The sequence below is a fragment of the Haliaeetus albicilla genome, chromosome 15, assembly GCF_947461875.1.
Source record: "Haliaeetus albicilla chromosome 15, bHalAlb1.1, whole genome shotgun sequence".
Taxonomy (NCBI): Eukaryota; Metazoa; Chordata; class Aves; order Accipitriformes; family Accipitridae; genus Haliaeetus; species Haliaeetus albicilla.
Window position 1 is genome coordinate 7,408,734 of NC_091497.1, and position 18,041 is coordinate 7,426,774.

General features: G+C 41.1%; 1 protein-coding gene across 1 annotated transcript in view; it reads right to left on the minus strand.

Annotated features, from left to right (window-relative positions):
• IPO5 (importin 5) overlaps positions 1–17,348 on the minus strand; it is a 51,859-nt gene extending 34,511 nt beyond the window's left edge. Inside the window, exons 1-8 of the mRNA XM_069802439.1 lie at positions 17,173–17,348; positions 12,351–12,431; positions 6,208–6,400; positions 5,612–5,714; positions 5,267–5,363; positions 4,042–4,146; positions 604–726; positions 395–515 (exon numbers count right to left, since the gene is read on the minus strand). Coding sequence (XP_069658540.1) covers positions 395–515; positions 604–726; positions 4,042–4,146; positions 5,267–5,363; positions 5,612–5,714; positions 6,208–6,400; positions 12,351–12,431; positions 17,173–17,265 — 916 coding nt within the window. The 5' untranslated portion in view covers positions 17,266–17,348. The remainder of the gene's footprint in view (positions 1–394; positions 516–603; positions 727–4,041; positions 4,147–5,266; positions 5,364–5,611; positions 5,715–6,207; positions 6,401–12,350; positions 12,432–17,172) is intronic.
• Positions 17,349–18,041: the final 693 nt, after the last annotated feature.

Consider the following 18,041-nt stretch of genomic DNA (forward strand, 5'->3'; position numbering starts at 1 on the left):
CCACAGAGTTTCTGGCCTACATACCAAACTTCAAACGTAGAACTTCAGAACTAAATGCATCTTTTTTTTTTTTTTTTTTTTTTTTTTACAGTACAAATTTCCAAAACCAGCAGAAAAGCATTAAAGTAGTATTTTCCTTGGAAACACCTAATGAAGAGTCTACTGTGGTTTTATTCAAATTGCTGGTGGCTGCATAAGCACAGATTAATTTATGAAGAGCCATAATAAGAAGGGGTTTTCTCCGTAAGAAAATTCAATTCAGTGTCACCTGAAGTTATCAGCACCAGCAAATTCTGAGTTAGACATGGTTTTGCCACTGACCACCTGCAAAGTCAGTTTAACACTGTAAAGGAAGACAAATTGTTTCAACAAAGAAAGTGAGTCAAATACTTACTGGCTTGTGCAACAATATTTGTATGCCTCCTCAGCATTGCAGCAGCAGTTTCTGACAAGGTCACAATTACTTCAAGCGCCAACTGACGCTGCATGTTACTGAGACTGGCATCTGCACACAACTACAATCCAGAAGAGTGGTTAGAATGGTTAGAACAGAAGTTTTCAGGTGGAAAGAGTGATTTTTTTAAAAAAAATTCCTAGCTTTACCTTCAGACTTAGTTGCAACGTAGGTTCTAAATGTGGTCGTAAATACTTGGGAACAGAATCTGCAATTTCTACAAGGGATTTCAGAACAGAATCATCGTTTTGGTAGCAGGAATCATTGACAGCCTATAAAGAGGTAAGATGAAGATAAGATTAAATAAAAACAAACAATACTATGAATGGGACCACTGTTATAGAAGAAATTTGATTAACTGTATTCTTGTTTCTCTGAATAGTCTCGTTTAGCGTGAGCAGCTTCACATTAGTAGCTAAAGTAGTTGAAGCCTTAGGCTGCAAGAACTGACCAAGTAAACTTTTTGATAAAACTAATGTTAGCTGAATCTGGCAGATACGGGTGGAATGAAGATAAGGACCAAGGAGGCAATTCCAAGAGAATGAAGTTACTTCAGAAGAAGGCCAGCCCAGCAACAATGAAAACCAGTAAGAAATCAAGAGACCACTGACCAGAATTAAGCGATAGGACTTGGGGATTGGGTGATGGGTGGTATGGGTATAATTGAGAGGCGTCAATTGGGGTAGGGGTCCCTCTCCGGAGGCACCCAGCTCAAGCTGTAACCTGAGAACTAATAAAAGACTAACTGGAAGCCTTCACTGGGACTTTGCATTTTCAGTGGGATCCTAGGACTGGACCCTGCTATGGTGGCCAGCGTGCATAAATCCATAACAACTACAAAGAGATAATACGCGGGGTCCAAAACTACAAGTTATGGTTCGCAATGTTATGTGCCATCCATTTTGACCATTATTAGTTTAAATGTAACACAGTAGACAAACACACTCAGAAAGAATTAAGGTCACACATCAGAGGTGCCAACATGCAAAAACACACACTATGTTTTGACAAGCACAACTAACTTCAAAATCCATTTTAAATTAAGAAAAACTCCTCAAAGTAACTCTGCCCAAGGGAAGTAAAAGGAGCCTAACTCCTTTTTTTCCCCCCAATCACATGAGAACAGCTTTGAATAGCTTATGCTTACAAACACCAGGAATCTCAAGATTAAATAATGTATTTTTTTCCAGACAACTCCGGAGAGCCACTGAATCAAAGCAGAACTTTCAGCCTTCAGTTACAGGACACAGGAAAGAGAAAAAGAAATCAAGCTTTGTGGAAGTATCTTTCCTAACCCATAGCTACATTCTGAAAAGTAATTTAAAACTTACTTTTAACTGATCAGGTTGATACTTTAGTACCAAAAGAGCACACAGCTATTCAGTGGTGTTAAAACTCTTCTAGAATTAGGACACAAAAACTCAAACCTCCAGAGAAAAAAGTCTTTAAACATACTTTTGGGGTTTTGAAAGGAATTTTCATTAGCGAAGTATTTGATGTCTTCCTAATGTAGATACATTTTTTAAAGTGAATAGTTAGGTATTTTTTTTAATACTTAAGTCTAGAAATCAACACTTTTGATAATGCCACTCAAACAGGCCACACTTTCAACATAGAAGCAGCATCTTCTAGTATCAGAAATGTTCGGGGGTAAAAAAAATAAAAATCTATCTTGGTTAAGGCCTTTTGGACTAATAGTTACCATTTGTCCTCTGATTCTGGCAAAGGATAATGTAATATTACAGGAAGTTTCTGTAAAACTCTGTATTTTATACCCATTGCAACTTTGACAGCTTTTTAAAGCAAGACTATGTTTCTGAAGAAGTTCCAAGTGCACAGTGAGCCCTAAAAGGCAGTGGTACTTTTCTGTAGTATCAAACACCAACAACCACAGAAGTCGGTTGAAGTTCCAGCTGCTTTTACCTCCACTGCAAGATAAATCTCTTGGATATAAGTTTTAACTATTAGTTCTGAAAGTTCAACTTCCAGCATCACCATTATAGATATTGCACTAAAAGGACTGAATTGCTAAGTCAGAATTTTATTTTTAGCTTTTATACCATGCCAATATTTCAACAAAATGAACTTCAACAGCAACAAAAAAAGCATCCAACTGTCTCCAAAGGTCACTCACGACTATTCTAACACATCCCATCTCCTATTTATAAACTCAGATCTTCATATCCATCTTGTGTTACCACCGCCAGAAAATCTAGTCCTTCTCGCAATAAGTACTTTAAAAAGACAGATTTCATAGCATAGTTCTGTGCTCTATATTTGCAAAATAAAGCTTGAAAATGCAAGCCAAGTGCATGTGTTTTTACAGCCTGAAATAGTAGCATTGAAACTTATATCACACAAAGTGGGCTATTAGTCTGAAGTCTAAAAACAGCATACTATTTAATTGCCAAACATCAAGACGAATGGCATGCCCACCCCAAATCCTGCCTCACTCCCACTCATACGGTACTCAGTAGCCAAAGTCCTCTCAGCCAGTTACAATTTTTGAACAATACAATTGCTATTGCCGAAGTCACAGACAGGGACTAGCTACCAAATAGTGACCTCAATATCAAAATACTTATCTTGTACACACTAGAGCCCATTTTCAAATTCAGTTGATTTTAATAAATTCCTCAGTTTCCATTTAAGATCAAACGGAATTCCATCAGTTGCAGAAGCCAGTAAACTTGGCACAATTTTTCTTCAGCTTGCCACAAAGTACACACATACAAGGTTTATAGCTTATACTGTCAACAGGAACTTGCTATACTGACTGTAGCAAGAAGTCAGTCTTTAACCCAAATTTAGCCTAATTTAAAATCACCAAAAGTTCACTACCACTTATCACAGGTACTTAGTTATTTCCACTTTTTCTTGATATAGAAAGGGAACTGTACTGTCATCCTTCAGAGCTGAAACCATTTCTATCTCTGGTTTTGTTTACAATAGGCTTCCCCCCAGAAGTAAACAACCTTATATTAGAATTTCAACTTTTGCTCAAATTTATCCATCCTAAAAGAGATCTAATCTAGCCTCAGAAATGATATGAATCTTAAAAAGGCATTTTGTTTGCAAGTTCCTAATTTATCAAACAATAAAGATCATTTGTCCAGACTGTTGTTCTTACTCTGACAATCTTTGTTCAGAATAATTCTACGCTCTCCTCTAAACTGAAGAGATACAGGATATCATGGGTCAATGAATTTCCCAATTACTGATTACTTGAAATCTCAGGGTAGCCCATATCTAAAGTATATTTCAATAGCATGGTTAATTAAAAAGCTGTATGATTTTCAGTTAAATACAAAGAATTTTAACTCATTCGTCTAGGTAACACTATATAAATCAATCAGCATTGAATTATTTTCCTTAAAGCCCCATCAATTAGCTTGTGTTTACAAAATTCCTTATCAGTTTCCACTGTATCTTGCTGGTGACAGATGTCAGGCTAACTAAGATATAGTTAATCCAGATCTCAGCAAAAATTCATATGCTATACAAATCTGCAGACCAATAATTTATGTTCGGATACAGTCACTACAGACAGTAATGGCACATTAAGTGTTACTTGTGTGGTTTCTTACCTGCAAGATTCCAGGCAGCAAGTCTGCAAAATGTTTAAGAAGGGGAAGATTGTGCTCATTAGCAAGCACAAATGCAGCTGCAGCTCTAGCAGAGAGAGTCTTGATCTAGAATACAGGCAAGATTGGAGAAAGAAATATGAAGAACTGGTAATGAAACATGCCTTTGTTTTCTTTTAACATTAGGCCTATTATGAGACTACACTTTATATTACCAATTCCCTTTTACATTTCCCAATAGATATAGCAATTAGTTTTTAACATGGGATTTTACATCTTACTTCAAATTAAGGTAAAGCAATAATGAAGATCTCCAGCATCTATGCCCTCCATGACACAAAAAAAGTTTATCATATTACGAGGTGGCAAGTATTGCCTAGTCTTGCTTTTGTTTGGTTTTTGTTTCAGTGTTTTGGGTTGGTTTTTTTTTCAAAGAAAGAAAAAAGAAAAAAACCTATTGTTTTCAACTTCCATCCCAATTTCAAATGTGTATGCAAGTGTCAAAGTCCCATTTTTCAAAAAGCGCGATCTAAGAGTTTAAAACATGGTTCTTTAAAGGCATGACTTGTGGTACTTTAGAAAATGTTACTCAGTTGACTTTCAAAGGTCAGAAAAAGTAATCCATGGGGGAAGCAGCAAACTGAACCCATATACCACAGCAGGGTTTCCTATCCTTGCCCAGCATTTTTCACAAGAGAAACATTTTCAAAGTACAATTCTCTGCACAAATCAATATATCTGAAGTCTTCCAGAAAAGCAAGGCTTGTTAACATGCCCTTACAGCAAAGCATGCACAAACAGTTCAAGGAGCTGTCACATATTCAGAGTTTTGAGACATACTGTGTACAAATACTATGTATCTTTACTGTTAAACACAAAGGCCAGAAAGAGAACTTAACAAGGAGTTTCTGCCCCCTCATGCTCTTGGCCAAAACCCCTGGCTCCGTTCTGGGCCACTACAACTAGGTTTCTCCAACCATAACTACTAGTGAAGAGTCTGGGCCTAAGCAGTACAGATTTGAGCCAGCGAGTCAGCTTTAGGACCATGAAAAGGTTTGACCCTTCTGTTTTGCAGCAGGCATAGTCAAAACTCCAGATGCACATCAGGCTCGGGTAATGCAATTCTCTGGTTGGAATCTATGGTTTAACCTTTATGTTCGAGACTACTACACAAAGTTTCTATGCTCAGGACATATTAAACAAACAAACAAGAACGTAAAGGTCTTACTGATGGATGCTCTTGATCTTGCATACACTGAACCAGCATTCTCTTAATGACCTCCAAATAGTGTTGCTGCTGATTCCCAAAAATCCCAGGAAAATTCCTAAGGATAAGAAAAGAAAAAACAATAATAAAATTTTACACAGGTTAACCTTAACTACTATTTTAAACATATCCATTGTTTAAGCTACAGATTGTAACTGTACATGTAACAGTTAAGTAAACCACCATACAACAGAATACATGAAATATATATGATTGCTTGTTAATTAAGTTGTGACAGTTTTTCTTACATTTTTACAGACATGATTTGGCTAACCTGCAAAAATGTAGCAAACTCTGAAAGCTTACCAGAAAATATGTAGAGCAGCCTCACGCAGTCCCACGTTCTGAGAGCTGACAGAGTCAAACAAGAATTTCAGAACTTCTGGCCACTGGTTGTTGCCATCTTCATCTAGATTAAATGCAACAAAGTTTTAGGTTAAGCAAACTTAAGAGTGGTTAGATCTCAATTGTGCAGGGCAACCAGTCATCATTACTAAAATTAATTTCAAAAAAACTGATCTTGAGATGTGTCACAGTGTAAAATATGGCTGAAGTGTTAAATCTAAAGGCATTCAGGAACAGAAGATGATCTCTATTTACTGCTGTATAACAGCACTCAACTGATGCAGATGTTCAGCATAACATTCTTGAGAATTTAAACAAAATTGGATTTCTAAACCTTAATACAATCTCACCTGAACTCAAGCAATTTAAAAAGCAGAGTTAAGGAATCTTATTTTTATCTGACCAAGGATAATGTAAACAAATATTATGTTTTATTTTAAACCATGAAATCAGTATATCATGTGCAAACATCTGCACAGACTAGAGAATAAGAGATAAAAATACAACTACTATCAATACATAAATATTTTACCACGACATCAGCTTATATAAAGTACCTATTAAGTTCCTGGCCAATTCAGCAACAATGTCACAGATTTTTTTCCTCATACTGGACTGCGTTTCCAACTGAATAATCAACAGCAATCCACTTTTGATAGAGGTCTGATCATCAGGTGAAAGAGCTGGATAAACTTCTTCAAAAGCAGAAGACAAAAGACGTCGTAGAAGGACAGCTGCCATTTGTCTAGCCTATTGAATAAGAAAGTAAGTATGTTAAAGTGTTTTGATATGATAATCATGCTTTTAGGATGAAAGACGACTGACATCATGCTTCCAAACGATGTTTTCACTGTGTAGACTTGTCTGGTGAATGGAATACCTCTCAAGCAACAGATGACAATTATGATAGTAAGTAAAAACATAGTAAAGAAAAATCAGCTTACAACCATGTTTCTGACAATTACAGCTCTTCAAAGAAATAAACATGAAACCCACTGAGGTATTCAGTTTTTTTCCAGAGCTGAACCTTGGACATATTTTGTGGCAAGTTAAGGACTTTGCTGCATTATTGAAAGGTGTTTAAAGCGTGTCTTCTTTCTATTTTAAATGGCCCGCTGAGGTAATTATAATCCAGATAGGTGTTTTTTGATTAACAAGTAACTTAATGGGACAACTTTGCCAGACAATTAACTTGGTAAACCCTCCTTCACTTTCTCAAAGAACAAAACTTCTAAAGATTCAGGAACCCAGAGTTAGATTTTGGCAAATAAAACTCCACTCTGAACAAAAAAAACCCAAAACAAACCCAAAGCTTTCAGCCTTTTGCAGACCTATGATGAAATGTTTTTCTTTAAATCTGAATTTGAGCATAAGAACTGCAATACCACATTACAATCTTCTATGCTTCCTGCTTGCATGCAGCAACTCTACAACAGTATGGTTTACATATCTTTATTTATTTACAATTATCCAACTAGAAGCAAAAAACCTGCCTGAGTAATTAAAAATGAATAGAGCAGCACAAGCAGTAAAGGCAAGAAGACACATGAAGCACTCTGAACAACTTAATAAATAGGATGTTCACTAACCAGTGTTTCTAGGAGGACAAACAGTAATTAAAAAAAACACCCCCCAAACTTCTAAAGTTTAACATGTGTAACAAAACCTTACATGCGTTAAATCCTCACAAAAAAGCAATCCAATGCAACATACACCCAATTTTTTCCCTAAGATACTCTTATTTAATGTGTACTTGAATGAAAAACAGTTTCACTTATAACAGCCTTTGGAACCCAAAAATGTTGCATGAGCAGGAGAACTAATGAAGTCCAATTTCCAAAAGATCTCTCAACTATATTGCTACAGCGTAACCTATAGATGAGAAACACAAACCACTGCAAAGTCTCAGCTTCTAAGGTACCCTGTAAAAATCAGGTATTGCTAGAACATCACCCAAGATACTATTACTGTTATGTTCTGCAGTCTCCAGACTCACTGTGCCTTTTTCCAGTCTACCCAGCCCTCTTCAATACAGCTAAAGAGCAGTGCACACACAGTGTCTCCACACTAGCAGAAGGAAAGGACTAGAATTGGACCTTACTCTAGATAATTCCTTATTCTCCTCCTCCTCCTCAACAGCTCCAATGTGGACCAAAGCCACCACGTATGTAGGATTAGTAGATATTCCCTAGTAGATCTAAGGAAGACAGAAGGTGAATAAAGCAGGTAACAGTGCCCACCCATACTGTAGCTCCCATCATAAGCCAAGGTTCTCTAGCAATAGGTCATCACATGGGAAACATGAGTTAGGAAGGAAAAAGATTCTTTCCCCACTGCCTCCGGGAATCCCACTACCAATGTGTCCAAAAGCTTCAATGGCACCACAATATAATGGCATCTTTCCTTCTCCCACCCTTAGAAGCACCCATATTGTGAAAGATTAAATTTCTCCTCATTAGTATGGTGAACTTACAAAGGAGAAGCCTTGACTGGGGAGCAAGTTTGCTGGGACTAAACAAGGCACAGACTCTGATGCAATGTCTTCCCTTACTCAGGGCATCATGTTTCTCTGCATATTCTCTGACATCTGATAATGACTGAACTCACATTATATGCGTTCCTTTCCTGAAGTAATAATAATAGGTGGCCAGATAGGGAATAGAGCTTGTTTTCATAAAGCATGTAGTCTCAAAGATAAGAATTTCCACCTCTGAAGAATTTAATTTTAAAATATTACAAGAATGACAAACACAGACTGATTGCAAACTAAAAACACAAGTAACAAAGCATACAGAAAGACACAAGATCAGCACTACATGAATTAGCTCCTGGTTATTGTTACTAGCTTAGAAAAAAATTCCCAAATTCCCTAAAGCAAATTCAAATGTTTGAAGGAGTGACAAAGAAGCAATTAACTTCTAATAATAAATGGCATATTTTCCTCAGCAGATATCCACCTATATATGAAAATTACCATTGTCAATTTAATTATGACGAACATGGCTACATTAAGGGCAGCTCTGGGGCTGTTTCTCCTGCTTTAAGGAAGTACGTATTTTACACACGCACTAAAGGCGCTTTTATATTTAAGTGTTACAAGATATGTACCCAAACAAGCATTTTAAAATCCTGCAACTTAGCAGCTATAGCTTTTAACAAGAACAGGAACAATATAAAGTGTATATCCCCAAAGAACTTCTATCTACCAATGAAGCATAAAAAAGCAGAACTCTCTCCTAGCATTGGATTCTTCTGCATGTCTAAATTACCGAGGTGCTCACATACAATTGGAATGTCAAAGTTATTAACATAAAAAGTAGTTCATAATACTCAAATTTCAACACTACTTCTTATTAATAGAATTTACAGTGTTTTAAAAATGTTCTAGGATTTTATAGATGATGGCACAAAGGCACAAGAAGAAAACCAACTTGCTGAGCAGGGCAGCAGAAGAATTATTAACAGAAATCTGGGATACCAGGTTCTCCAGTGGTATTCAAAGTATCCAGGTAATCCTAAACAATTTGTAAGAAAAAGACTGACCATCTTGTGTAGCACAGTCACAGTGATTTTTACTTTTGTTTTACTGTTCCTTTTAAGTCCTCAAGGAGGAAAACATGCATGGATGGAAGCAATCAATATTTAGGACACAGTCCAAAGATGGACTTGCACAACCCCATTCAGGGATCCGGCCCCACGTGGAATTCAAAGTGCTCAGTGCCTAAGGTCCGCATACAACTCCAAGGCAGAACTGTGGTGTATCAGAAGTCCATGGGCTGCCTGCCTTCCCCTCCAAATGCTGAACAGGAAGCTGCCCACAGCAGTAGTTTTCAGGCTAAGAAATGCAACCCCTTCATGTGACAATATGGAGAGGGGGAAGGGAAAGGTCAGAGCCCTCTAAGAGGGCTGCGAGTACAGCAGAAACACAGTTTTACACAGCATTTGTTATTGTATTTCACAGGGCTTGAAATTAGTCAACTGTAAATTAGGACACAATTGAAAATGCCAATCTAGAGTTAACCAGGAAGAAAATAAATGCAGGAGAAAATGCAGAGCTTCTGTTCCTCTCTAAGATTTAGGTGGTAAATCAAAACTGCAAAGGAACAGCCTCTTAACACCTGAGACACATCCTGAGAATAAAATCACCAAATAAACTGTGAATATATACCACCTTTCTGTTCAACCCTTTAAAATGCAGTTGCGTAGGAAGTAGAGTCCTAACTTCGTAACAGGAAGGCTTAATGTTCAGAAAGTTGGAGACCAGGGTTCAAGCCCCTCCTCAGCCTGAGGGGTACAAACTTGCGTATCATCTGGCACAGAAGTGTTCTAACGCTAAGTCAGATGCTTCCCTCCACTTCTGTGAAAAGTGTTACTCTGCTATCAGGAAAGTATGAAATGAGAACAGAGGGAAAAGGTGATTATTTCCACAGTTTAGGCATTTGGTTAGGAGAAAACCTGCTATACAGTTAGTTTTTAAAAGAGTTATTTCTGATCTAGCTTAATGGTTTTTTTCCATGTCAAATGCAAGGGGTCCTGGGAGCAGGATCTGAATCCCTGTTTCTCCATTTAAATGCCAAAACTACTAGGTTGCAGAGTCAGGATTCCTCCAACTGCTGTCCAAATAGTCCTACGAATCTTGTATTCTCTACAACACAGCAGCCCAGCTCCTGCAAACAGGATGGAGTATTTTCTTCAGCCTAGTTTTCCTGGTAGGTGGTAAAGCAATACAGAGGCTTCGGGATGAAGAGGGATCTGAACCCAGCTTTCCCATAGCCTGGGCAAGGGATCTTTAAAGTTCTAAGGCTTCTTCCAGCAGCCTGTGTTCAGTGGCGCCGGTACTTTCAGTGCACTCAGAGGACACTTACCAGGCCCAAAGCCCTGTCCACTGGTGACATATACACTATTCTGCCCAACATTTGGATCTACATAAAACATACACAGACACAAAATGCCTAGCTGTTGATACCAGCACGACACTGAACACGCACAAAATGCTTCCCTGCACGTTTATATGCAACATTTAGATGAAGCACGGGGATGACTTCGCTTAGGCTCTAATTAGGCTACTATGTATTTGGATTTACAGGGAAGAGAGGTTGTGCACAGGTTTTATTAATCAGGATTTTTTCAGTCCAGCACCTAATCTCTACTTAAGTTATGAGCTAACATTTAAACCTTTCTTTGATTTATCCATTGGTGGAGTTAAATGACAAGTTATTGTACAAATGTTAACTTCTGATGTCTTTGGTAAGAGTAACTTCTGCAGATGAAAAGTTTGTTTGCACTTGAGTAAGCTGGAAGCCAAGTCCTTGGCAAAATTCTGAACAGTCTTAGACTGGGCTATTTCTTTAGCCAATGTAAAGGGAATAGAATCAGTAAATACATGGCACAAGTATTTATTTACACAAGCATCACTTTGTAGTTGTCAACTCGGCCTTCTCAAATGTATTCAAAACAGAAGCATGTGCAATGCTGCTATGACTTCTAGGGCACAGTATTATCTAATTATTCTGATTATTATGTATGATGTTCTCATGAAAAAGGCACAGCGGAAGATCTTATTTTTCATGGCAATTTAAATACAGGACAGACTGCTCTACAGCTTTCTATCTTTTGAAACTTCTCAGAGGGGCAGGAGGGAAAACTACACAGCTCTTATACAACCAGTTGCTAGAGTAATATTGAAGGATTTTGTCAGAAGAACACTGCTTTGTAGGTAGATAAGCATCAGTACTAGTAAGCTGATACTTACTGAGCGTTAGAAAGCACAAATAGCATCTACCTCTAAATTGAATACAATCTACCAGAAGAGATCATTATCCCAAAACAGCACACTTATATTCTCCTTATAATAGTGTTCAGAAATTCTACATGCTACATCCTTTTGTTGTTCAGTAAAACTCTATAGATTTGGGGAAAAAAAAGAAAAAGAAAAAAGTCAAACGTTTTTACTTTAAGTGACACTTAAGTTTGTAATATCTTGAAAGCTTAGTAGTTCTTCACTCTGCGTATCCAAGTGAATAATAGTTTTACCAATAAGTACTATACCTGATTCCTGAAGTGTGCCAGCCTTTACAAAACTAAGGAATAACTAAAAGGCACTCTTACTGTATGCCCACAGAATAACTTTATATAGTGCTTAGACTGCCTCCATTCATTCTATAACACTGCTAGATGCCTTAATGAGCATATCCTCCCCAAACAGGACAAAATAAAAAAGCCATCTGAATAAAACACGCAAAACAACTGCTACATTATCTCCCTCCAATTTTGATTTGAGAAGCACAAGAAGTATCAGATGATACAGAAGTTTAACACATTTAGGCACAGGACTCCAAAATGGAAAGCATTTCTCAGCTGTAACTTGAATGAACATCACAGTACATATTAGTTACACATTTTCAGGAAAGAACCCCATCATTAAGCAAAACGCACAACCAGAAAACAATGGAGGTCTAAGCAGTCACTTATGAAAGACTACTTTTGAAACTAAATATCCTACATCAAAAAGTCTCAGCTAGCGAATTTGACATGCAACAAACTAGATGAGTGGTCCCTCTACAAATGTGCATGCAGTAAATTAAGACTCAGTTAATGCCCCACTTGTTCATTTATCCCAAAATGACCAGCACTGATTTCTTGCCCCCCTTCTCCAAGTTCCCTTGAAAATCCACAGAATTCAAAGATTATTGAGACGTACCTCCTCAGCAGCAGCAGTGTTCCTGATTGCTTGTAGGAGGAATGTGATCTTAGATTGACCTGGAATATTCTCATACGTCTCCTGCATAAAAAGGGATACAGCTTATTGTAAACAATTACTAGAAAGCATGTGTTAAGCATTAATATGAATTGACTTTTCTTTTAAAATAACTTCATTATCCATCCAATTAATAGAAAATAACATAGCAAAACCCCTAAACCTATCAAAATAAAAATTTCTGACCTATTTTAAAATCATGGGTGAAGTCTTAGTTACCTAATAAGACCTGCCCTATTGGAATGATCTACATATGCATTACTGGCCACTTAAGAGATGAGTTAAGAAATAACATAAACGGAACACATCCTCCTGGAAATACAATATATACAGAACACGTACCCTCTCGGGAATCCATTATAGCTTCTATCACATCAAAGGATTAAGAACTTTGGAAGCCTGAGACTGAACTATGACCAACAGGTTAATAACCACTGACAAATGTATAGTCCAAAAATTTGTTCTGTTCTTTTTCTGAACCTTTTTACAACCTTTACAATGTCAAGTGGCAGTCACACATCTCAACTACATGTTTTGAGTAAGTACTTTCCATTTTGAAACTTCTGCCTGAATTTCAGAGAGACTATTTAGTCTCCCCCTTAGGGAAACCCTTTTAATAAAACGGGAAGTTTAATGAGAAGTTCAGTTACGTTGTCTTACACACTTCTGGCATGCAGTTCATTCACTATGTTTTTTTAAACTAGATTGTTACGTAGAAGCTAGAGCGAGCACACAACAAAATAGCTTTTGCTATCTAGAACATAGTATACAGGACCATTTTAAAACTATAAATGCTTGTTTCTAATATACCAAACCTATATAGGTAGGGGCAGGGGAATTACAAGCTGAAGAGCAACCACTTAAAACACTCAGAAATAGTTCCTACGCTTACTAACTCCGAAAGAGTTATTTTTCATGGACACAGTCTTGAAGATAAATTACTCCACCCTTTCCAAATATTCTCTATGCCATCCTGAACTCAAGGAACAAGCCTACTATACAAAGCCCAGGTTTGTTTCAATCAGTGCGCTGCCTGCCTACTTCCCATTCTTACCACTGCAGCAGCTCCTTCTAATATTCTAGTAAATTTACATACCTTGACAGTATACCTGCTATTTTCAATAAAGTAGTTTCCCCATCACACATTTAATATTAGACATCATCTTCCTCCACTTTCCGTACCTGCCTCCTAGTAGGCCTCGTTCACAGAGTCAATTCTTACTTCATATTCTCTCTAGTTGCTAATATATGCTCACAGTCAATGAGACTCTGAATCCCCAATGAATCCCTGCATTTAATCTAATCATTTCATGGAGTCTGCAAAATTAAATGAGGTTTAGGGTCAGAAGAGAAAGTCTTCTCAGATTAACCATTTCCACGAGCGTATATATTTATATTGCACTATTATCTACAACTATAAAGACAAATACAGAAACAAGAAGGTTCCCTAAACACAGGCCCAGCATGGACCTGAAGCTATGCTTTCATGGACAGTTGAAGCACTGTAAAAGCTGGCTTCCCTCATGCCAATTCTGATAGTAATGAAATTCTATTTTGAGTTGTTTAAACTCACTAGAAATGGCAGCAACCTATTCAGTTGTCCACTGACATAATTTTGTCACTTCAGTAAACTGGATTCAGAGGATGCTAAAGAGCACCAGGGGCAAGGCAGGCAAAAGGAACATATGGCCAAAGCCAGAACCTTCCCCCGGTGCTGGTGTGTGGAACCAGCAACGTAGTCCTCCATCTTACTACCAGCCTTGGCTACACCCTAACTATGTACCTGGATCCTGCTACATCTTCACAGCATTCCTTTAGTTCATGATTAGTTCCCCAACTACCTTACCCAGAGGTACAATTTTCTCACGCAGCTTGACTAACTTCCAGAATACACGCAAGCAAATAACTATTATCAACACTTAGTACTCATGTTCTTCCAAACCTGAGAAATATATTTTTAAAAAGAGCATAAAATCACCAAAAGAAAGTAAAGAAAAGTTTCTCTGTCAGAATACAAACACACAAATAAGAGAAAGACAGGCTTTTATAGTCAACAGACAACATTCCAGTAATTTTTAATGGGAGATAAAATGAATGAACCAGGTTTCAGCAAACTGGTCAGAATAAGTTATGAGCGTGCTAGCACACAGATAGATCGATATACATAAATACTTGAATAAAAATAGGTGATTAGACTTTCCTCCCCTAGGCTTTCCTCCCCCTACTTTCTGGTTTTTTACAGCTTTCACTACACCCCCACCCAAACAGGGTATGACTGACTCTACATCTCTATCAAGTCTAGTCTTCAACATAGCATCTCTCATCCTAATTTCAATGGCCAGACCCATTAGAAATAACCCAAGTCTGTCTCCTTCAGTTCCCAGTCTATCCATTTCTCATTCTCACTGGTTTTCTCTGGACACAAATGAAAACCTGCTATTCAATTTACCTGCAGTTATGTGAATCCCTATAGTATTCAATATTGCCTTTGAACAGTATGTACACTTTAAAAAACTGATTGGACTATGCAGATATTTAAGATCAAATATGAGTCCTGTATGATTTTAGTAAGCAGATGTTCTAAAGGCTATGCAATACTTTCATCTGAAGAAATCTTACTTCAAGAAACAAACGCAAAAAAAAAAAAAGTCAATCTAGCTCTCTCTGTAGAGAGACAGATTTGTGTTTCTAGGTACAAGTTCACTAACCCACCACGAAGAAGACTGAGCTGGGTTCTTCACAGCCGTGCATGGTAGAAGAATGAGAGACAACAGGCGTAAATTGAAAAAAAAGGAGGTTCAGACTGGACAGGGGTTCAGACCGGACAGAGGTTCAGACCTCTTTGCTCTAATGAGGACAGTCAAGCAGGAGCGCATTGCTCAGAAAGCCTGTGCAGTCTCCGTTCTTGGAAGTTTTCAAGACTCAATGGGACAAAGCCCTGAGTGACCTGGTCTGACCTGACAGCTGACACTGCTTTGAGCAGGAGATTGCACTACAGACCTCCCGAGGACCCGTCCACTCTGAATAATACTGAACCATAAAAATACTTGCAATACAGCTTGGAAACATGCGGAAACCAATGCCAGATTCAGTACAGGTAAAGAAGTAAAAGTTATACTACTCGCTTGTATTTGTATATGAAACAAATGGACTCGAAAAGCTTGGTAATCTATCGCACAATTAAGGTTTCTTATTCTGATTGACCATGGTGCCTATGTATCTATGAAGATTAAAAAACCTGCAACTCGGTTCCAAGCAAGATTCTGACAGAATATGCCAGTTGTAAGAATCTAAGTTTCAGGCTTTTTTTTTCCAAGAATGTTTTATTTCACAGGCATTTTGACACAGCTGTCCAGTAAATTTGCTTTGTTACAATTTTAATAAAGTTCGAAAAGTTATGAGAAATGTTCTTGTGTTACATGCAGGCAGTTGAGAAGGGAGGGAATGGCCTCCATTCCAGTTCTATGTTCAGGAATGTGGGAATAATTCTTGCTGCTTCTCTAGAAAGCGTTTGCAGTAATCAATACTGAACTTTGCTAACTTTCTAAAAACGCACGCCTCCCCTCCTTCTCATCCCCAAATTACATTTTGGGAATTTTCACTGCAGCATCAGTAACAATAATACTTTTTATTCTTCGCCAAACAATGCGCTGAACTCTGCTGACCGCTGAAGTGATGAGAGCGATAAAAGACCCAACGCAGCCATGCAGTGGGAATTCATGCTAAACCTAGACGCTAGTATTTAATTCAATGGGAGAGATTCCCCACTAGGCTTGACAATGGAGTCTTAAGCATGACAGAGAGAAAGAATTAATGTGGCTTAGCCATCACAAAGAATTTTAGCTGAAATAACACATCCGAAAAGTTTTTGCTGATAGCAGAGAAACTCAGTATATTGAAAATGCTTCTTTTAGGAAAATATTTCTTAGCTGACGAGCCACTTGAATAGGCGGCCCGTTCCGAAGTTAAAAACCAAACTACAGCGTGGCAACACAAGAGGACCTCGGCGGGCCGGGCGGGTGTCTGCGGCCCCGCTCCTGCCCCAGCACAGGCGGCACGGCCCCTCTGCCAGAGCCGCTTCGGGACCGCAGGGACGAGGATACAAGCGCACGATCACGCCCCTCCGAGCTCCGTACCCACGGAGGGCAGACGCCCCCCCACACACACCTCCCCGTTCCCCAGCCAGCGAGCACCGGCCCCGCCGCCACCTTGGCCTCCTCTCCCCTCCCCTCGGGAGCCGGGGCCGCGCTCCGTCACGCCGGCCAGCCCGGGCGGAGCCAACCCAGGCCCCGTCTCGCCGTGGGCAACGGGGAGAAACAGCCCCCGGGGGTGTGTGGGGGGGGGGGGGGGGTCCACACCGGCCGCGGGTGGTGGCGGGGGGGGGGGGGCGGACACGAGGCGGACACGCAGGGCCGCCGGGGCGGGGCGGGCGCGAGACCCCTCGCGCTCCCTCAGGCGCAGGGGCCAACGGCCGGAGCGGCCCCCCCCTACCCCCCGCGCCTCACCGGGGAGAACGGTCCCGACCGCCCACCCGCGGAGGGCCGGCGCCGCGATAGGGGGGGGGGGGCAGGCAGGAAAGAAGGCCCCGGCCGCCCCGGCAGCAGCTGGGTGCCGCTGCTCACACGTGGGGCTCGGCCGAGCTCCGCCGCCGCCTCCCTGCCCTCCCTCGCCCTCGCCCTCACCCCCCCCCTCCGCCCCGGCAAGGTCCGGGAGGTCTGACAGGCCGGCTTGGCGCCCAAGGTCCGGGGCGAGGCGGACCCGTTACCTCGGCCTGCTTGCGGACCGCATTGTCTGGGCTGAGCAGGTTGCCCAGGAGAAGGTAGAACTGCTGCTGCTCCTGCTCCGCCGTCGCCGCCATTGCTGCGAAAGGGAAAGAGAGCGAGGCCGGCCGGGCGGGGACAGGGAGGCGGGGAGGGGGAAAGCCGGCCTCGCCGCCAGCGGAGGGAGAGGGGGCGGAGCCACAGCCGCCACAGCCGCCGCCGCGCTCTAGCTCCCGGCTCCCCCCTGGGGCCGGCCGCGCCAGCCGCCCTCTCGAACGCTCCCATTGGCTGCGGCGGACGGGACCTCGCCTTCGATTGGCCTGCTTTCTCTGTGACGTTCTGGCGACTCGGAGCGAGGCGGGGAGGGCGACTGAAACAACCGTCCCCGAACTGGGGATTTGTCTCCTCTTGTCTCATTGGTGCGGCCTCCGGGCCGGAGGCGGGAGGCAGAGGCGGGGAGACGCTCCGGAGGGCACTTTCATTGGCGGGCGGCTCTGGCAATCACGCCGGTGATCGGTCAGAGGCGTGGTGGGGCGGTGCGGGTTGGGAGGGGCAGCGGCGGGACGCCGAGCTGGGGCAGGGCGGTGGGGGAGGGTGAGGAGAAGGAAAGCGCGGGAGATTGCAAGGCGTCTCCCTCTCCTGTTCGGTGACGTCGTGCGGCCGCCCCGCCCCCTGCCCTCCCTTCCTTTCCCCCCTCAGGGCGGCGGGGGGGACACAGAGGTGTCTGTCAGCCCCAACCGGCGGGGGTTTGAGCGGGGGGGAGCCGGTGTGTCCCCTCACAGGGCGGCTGAAGACCCCGAGGGCAGTGACTGGGCCGGGTCTCGCCTGCTGAGCGGCGGTTTGCTGAGGGGGGGGGGAGGGTAACAGTGGTCGT